This window comes from Coenobita brevimanus, chromosome 16, assembly GCF_032717465.1.
Source record: "Coenobita brevimanus isolate Jiangsu-jjx chromosome 16, ASM3271746v2, whole genome shotgun sequence".
NCBI classification, from domain to species: domain Eukaryota; kingdom Metazoa; phylum Arthropoda; class Malacostraca; order Decapoda; family Coenobitidae; genus Coenobita; species Coenobita brevimanus.
In genome coordinates, this window is record NC_136969.1 from 29,275,649 (window position 1) to 29,281,648 (window position 6,000).

The window sequence follows — 6,000 nt, forward strand, 5'->3', positions numbered from 1 at the left end:
GGAGGATGTGGTTTTATGTGGAGAGACAGACAGGCAAGTGAGAGTAGTGAAGTACTGTGGTGTTGATGTGAATGAGCTGGAAAGCAGTAGGAGAAGTACCTTTAGATGATTTAGTCATGTGGAGAGAATGGAGAATGAGAGACTGATTAGGAGGCTACATATGAGTGAGATAGAGGGGGAGAGAGGGAGACTCAGAATGTGATGGAGGGATGGAATGGAGAGGTATATATGAGAGAGAGGTGTATGAGTTTGAAAAAAGGGCAGCCTGATGGCAGAGGACAGAGTAGCTTAGAGGTAATACATCTTTGACCATCCCTTGTGGGATTCAGGCATCTGGCTATAGATAGATAGATAGATAAATGGAGAATCTGGGGAAGTGAAGGTAAGTAAATTATGTCAATAGGATTTGATTTCCTCCTAATTGTTGAGTGTATTTTTGGTTAAATTATTGTTATTATCACCATCATACTGACTGACATCCCCTTCAAACCCATACTCAAAGTGGTCTTTTAATTTTATTGGCATAGAGGGGAGAGAAGGGGAAGAAGAGTAGTTACCAGAAGAGTAGGAGAGGTATGAGAAGACAAAGTACCCAAGAGGCAATTCTCTCACAATCATCCCCTGCCAGGAGGGAGGAATGTGGTGATGGTGGTGATGATGATGATGATTATGATGGTGATGACGTGGCCCCAGGCTCATTTGGCATGTAAACCTATTGGACTGCAGGCTTGAATTACCCTTCTGTTGCAATCTACAATCCCATTTTGGGGGAATACAGAATAATTAAGGGATGTTTTTAAAATCAGATAGTTGAACCAAGTGATTATATCAGTGCTGCCACTTGAAAGCATCTCTCTCCAGAACCATGATGATGATGATAATGATGATGATGAGGAGGAGGAGGACGATGATGATAGGAGTTTGTAGTGGGAACTGGTGGCTTAATCTGTGCTTTTGTATGGATTTATTTAGTTGAGATTTTGAAGGTTCTAATAATAGGTCAGTGGAATTTTGGTCAGTGTTCATTGGGTCAAGGATGAGATGGAGGGTTGGAGTAGAGAGGTATATGAGAGAGGTGAGTGTGAGTCAGTGCAAGAGCAGCCTGATGGAGGAGGTATGACATGGAGGCAATTCGTATGTGGTCGCCTCTACCAGAATTAAGGCATCTGGCTATACTGTAGATTGATAGATTTTTCCTGTTTCTAGTTCCTACCCATCCCATTTATAATGGCATGAAATAGTCAGGATTCCAGGAACTTGAATTGGGATTGAATGAGTGAGTGGCCCATTTCATTGGCCCATTGGTGATTAGTTCTCGTCTGTAATATTTATCTTTTCTCTTGCTTTCTGGATTCTACTTCCTCCTGTCTCTGGGTATGTGAAAAAGAGATCAGGATGATGATGATAATGAATGAAATAAGGCTGTGATATTGATGGTGATGATGATGATGATGACTGTGATGACTATAACTTTGCCTAGATTTTCGTCCTTTTTCAACCTATTTCAAGTAGCTTAGTGACAGAATAAGATAATGCTGGACTTTACATTCTTCCCGTAGCTCTTCTTCGTGACTAACATCATATTCTAGTGTTAATCTGTGTACAACTCAGCATTCAGGATGTAGAGATGGCAATTTTAGGCCAAGTTAAAGTTAAATGAGTATAATTTGTGTGACCAGGGGAATTACTTGATTCTCTTATTATGCATTTATTCATTCTTCATTCACTCCTGTTCTCTGTGTGGGTTCCTTCTTTTACTTAGGTCTTCTGTCTTTCACTTTCTCTTTTTTTCAGTTCCCTCTTTACCTCCTCCACTAATTTTGCTTCCTTTCCCTCCTTCCCCTCCAACATTTCTTTTTTACCTCCTCCTTTTTCTTCTCTTCCTCATCTTCCTTTTTACACAACCGGTACTTATTTGTCTGTCCTACTCTTCCTTCCCCCTCCCCCTCCATACTTTTTGTTTTTCCTCATCTTAAGTCTCCGATCTTCCACCCCCCCCACCCCTTTTTTAAATTCTTTCCCTTCCTACGTTATTAATCTCATTCACATCTCTCATCTCCTCTTCCACTCTCTCCATTTCATTTCATCTGTTCGTGTTTAGTCTTGCCCTCTTATATCTACTTTCTCTCCCTTTCCCTTTTCATCCTTAAATTCCTTCTCCCCAGCATCTCCTTCCCTCATCCCTTTCTCTTTTTCATACTTTCCTTCAACCAATTGCCTCCTTTTCTCGATCCATCTTTGTCTCCCTCTTCACTCTCCTCCCTTGCTTCTTTTCCCGTCACATTCTTTCCTACCTTTACTTTTTCGTCATTTGCATCTCTTGTACTTTCCCAGTTCTTTTCTTTCTTCACATTGTCATTTTCGTCTTCTTGTCCATATCTGTCTATCATCCTTTTCTCTCGTGCCAAAATCCCCTTTCCTTTCATCCTTTCTGTTCCTTCTCATATCTGTCTTCCTCTTTTCCTTCTCGTTTCATCTTCACTTCACCGGTATGCAGATGGAGAGGGACGGTGAAATGATGGAATATTTCAAATCTGATGCATACAGATGATGCGGTGCCGCTTGCTAACTGTGAAAGCGACCCCTGCAAAATGATTCAGAATTTTTGGAGATACTTGTAAGCAGCGATGTCTGAGAATGAATGTAGATAAGAGTGAAGTGATGGCTGTAGGGACGGGTGACTCTCTGTGTGTTGTACTGGTGAATGGAGAAAGTCGTGAGTGGTGGAAGAGTTTCAGTACCTTGGTGCAGATATTGAAAGAAGTTTGAAGTGTGAATAGGAGGAGTTACAGAGAGAAGTTTAAAGTGTGAATAGGGAGAGTTATAGAAAGAGGCTTGAACTGCACGTATGAAAAGGAAGTGTTATAGAAAGAGGTTTGAAGCGTGAAGAGGAAGAGGAAAGTAGATTGAGGCATGCGAGAAAGTTTGCTGGTGCTGGTAACCACTTCGCCCCGAGAACAGTACGTCAAGTATATTTCATTCTTACTCCTGCCAGACGCTTCTTGTTTTTTATTTATTTCTATTTACTTATTAATTTTTTTGCTTAGAGATTTTTTCCAGCTGGAAGGGTTAGTTACAACCTTCATTAACCCCTTCACTCCTACAGGTCTTTCGTACGCTGACTGAAATCATCTTCGGATAGCAAGAAAGAAATAAAAAAAATTGCGCCATCAGACTGGAGGGGTTAACTCGGCTGTGAGCAGAGTGGCTTTACCTCACGTGTGTTTCAAGAGCGACTTAATCAGGCGAAGCACGTAGGTGAGGTGAGTGGTTTCGCGTGGAAGGTGAATTCTAGAATTTTATAGGTTAAGACAGATCATTTTAGCTAGACACTCCGATATTAGTTTTTTCTACTTTGTGCCTTACTTTTTCTTTTTTAATCCTGCCATCATCATCATCATCATCAGCAGCAGCAGCAGCAGCAGCGGCAGCACCATATCATCATCATCATCAGCAGCAGCAGCGGCAGCACCATATCATCATCATCAGCAGCAGCAGCAGCAGCAGCAGCAGCGGCAGCACCATATCATCATCAGCAGCAGCAGCAGCAGCGGCAGCACCATATCATCATCATCATCATCATCCCAACCCTAATTCTCAAAGATGAGGTGAAGTAAAACTAGGTGATTCTCAACCATATTTTTGATAGTGGGAAATTAAGTAATGATGATGAAGATGATGATGATGAAAGTCTTCACCTTCCTCCCCTACCTCCATTTCTATTTACTCTGCCTCCTCTTTATCAGATTATCATTTCCTTTCATCTCTCCCTTCTTGGTACCCTGGCCCAGAATCCTTCCTTCCCTCCCTTTCCTCTTCCCTTCTTCCGTCTTATCTCCTCTCTAAATACATCTCCCTCCTCTCCTTTCCTTTCCATACCTTCGTCTTTAACTAATTCCGTTCTCCCTCTCCTCTTCCTTCTTTCATTCCCTTCCTTCTCTACACACACACACACACACACACACACACACACACACACACACACAAACAACCACACAAACAAAACATTCTCTCTCTCTCTCTCTCTCTCTCTCACCCTACCATTCCCGCCGCCATTTCAGTCAGCCATTGGAACCCCCCATGGCTATATTAAGCGGCATTTTCATTCCTCTTTAAAGAAGGGTTACGCCACTTCTGTTTAGTCCCCCCTCTTGAATACTCTTGAAAGGGTCACAGAAAATGGGTGATAGATTTTTCGGAATGGGATTTTCTTCTACTCTCTCTCTCTCTCTCTCTCTCTCTCTCTCTCTCTAACTTTTCCTTTCTGCAATGTGTTCAGCAATTATCTCCAGACTCCACCCCATCCTTCCTTCCTTCCTTCCACATTTCTCTCTCTCTCTCTCTCTCTCTCTCTCTCTCTCTCTCTCTCTCTCTCCTGAGGTCAATGACAAGGAGCCAATGAAGTGGAAGAGGAGCCCGTTTGTAGAGAAAGAACGAGGTTAGGGAGAGAGAGAGAGGGAGAGAGAATAAAGAGAGAGGGAGAGAGAATAAAGAGAGAGGGAGAAATGATAGGGTGAAGAAGAGGATGGGAAGGGGAGAGAAAGAAAAAAACAGAGGAAAGAGAATGTGATGAAGCAGAGAGAGAGAGAGAGAGAGAGAGGAGCAGCGAAAGAACATATTTATTGATAGTTAAAAAGGATCCATCCCTAATATTCAAATCTCAGTTTATATTCCCAGATGAACCGTAATATCAATAGTCCTTCATTTTAACCAATTGCCCTTGATCTCTCGCTTAACCGTAGCACATAACCGTAATAATCAAGTTCCTAATTTAACCGTAGCTCTTGACCGCGTATTTTTAGGTGTATGTGTTACCCGTATTTATCGGAAAACCGTAATAAGCGAGTCTTACCTAACCGCATTTGGCAACAGTATTTTTTCAATTCGTTTTTTAACCGTATATCTCACTTGACCGTAATAAACAGGCTTCTCAATTAACAGAAATTTAACCGCAGATTTCTAGTCCCCAGTTAACCGTATTACTCAGCTGACCGTAAAATGCAAGTCTCTCATTTAACCGTAGCTGCTGACCGTAATTTTGAGGTGGCCTTAATGTACGGTTGAGACGATTATAGAAGTCACTTAGTGGGTTAATTTGTAATACAGAATAATTTGCATTTAGATGGGAGATGAGGGTGAAAGGAAGGGACGTGTGTGTGTGTGTGTGTGTGTGTGTGTGTGTGTAATCGATGGGGGTGGGGAAACGTGATGCATTTTTCTTCTTTCTCCTTTCCACACCTAGGCAAACCCTTCTATAATTCTTCTCTGCTCACCTTGTACACTTCTTCTAGAACCTTAAATGCCACAAAAACCTTTCAGTCCTTCTCACATGCTTTCTCCACCTCTTGTCTCACTAATAATCTTGATCCACACATCCCTTTCCATTCCCTACCCTACCCTGTTCGTCACTATCCAGGCACTCTGATATATTCCTTACTTCTGTGTGATAATTCTTCCATATACCTTTCCTAAAACACTCAGCAGATTTATTCGGCGATAATTCATTAGCATTCACATTGTTTTTTTACTGTTACTCCTACACTAACTATGCACACTTTCATAACTACTACCATTTCCACTGCTATAACCATTACTATAATTAGGGTTACCATGATTACTGCCATTACAACCAAAATAATAGCCACCTCCATTACGTAACTCATTCCCACTACCATTCTCATCGACATTACATAAATTTAGCTATCCTAATTACTACTACTACTACTACTCTCACTACTCTCACCATGCCTACCACCGCCACCTTTAATGCCATAGCCACTACCATAGCCATTACCATATCTAGGGCCACCATGAGCATATAGCCTGGCCGAGTGGGAGTTTGTGTATTCATGAGTGTTGGCAATTTACACGAGAGAGGGAAAAGGCAGGAAAATAAGAGGGAATGGTTCAACCTTCTCGCTCTATCTCTCATGCTCTCTTTATTACTCTTTATTATTGCCTTTCTCTTTATTTGGGTTGTGGATTCTCTCTCTCTCTCTC

At 41.7% G+C, this 6,000-nt stretch overlaps 1 protein-coding gene across 1 annotated transcript in view; it reads left to right on the plus strand.

The window, feature by feature from the left end:
- The window catches only part of LOC145391032 (CD109 antigen-like), a 96,866-nt gene that overhangs the window by 89,186 nt on the left and 1,680 nt on the right, over positions 1-6,000 (plus strand). The window contains exon 37 of the mRNA XM_080265764.1: positions 1,832-1,907. Coding sequence (XP_080121890.1) covers positions 1,832-1,907 — 76 coding nt within the window. The remainder of the gene's footprint in view (positions 1-1,831; positions 1,908-6,000) is intronic.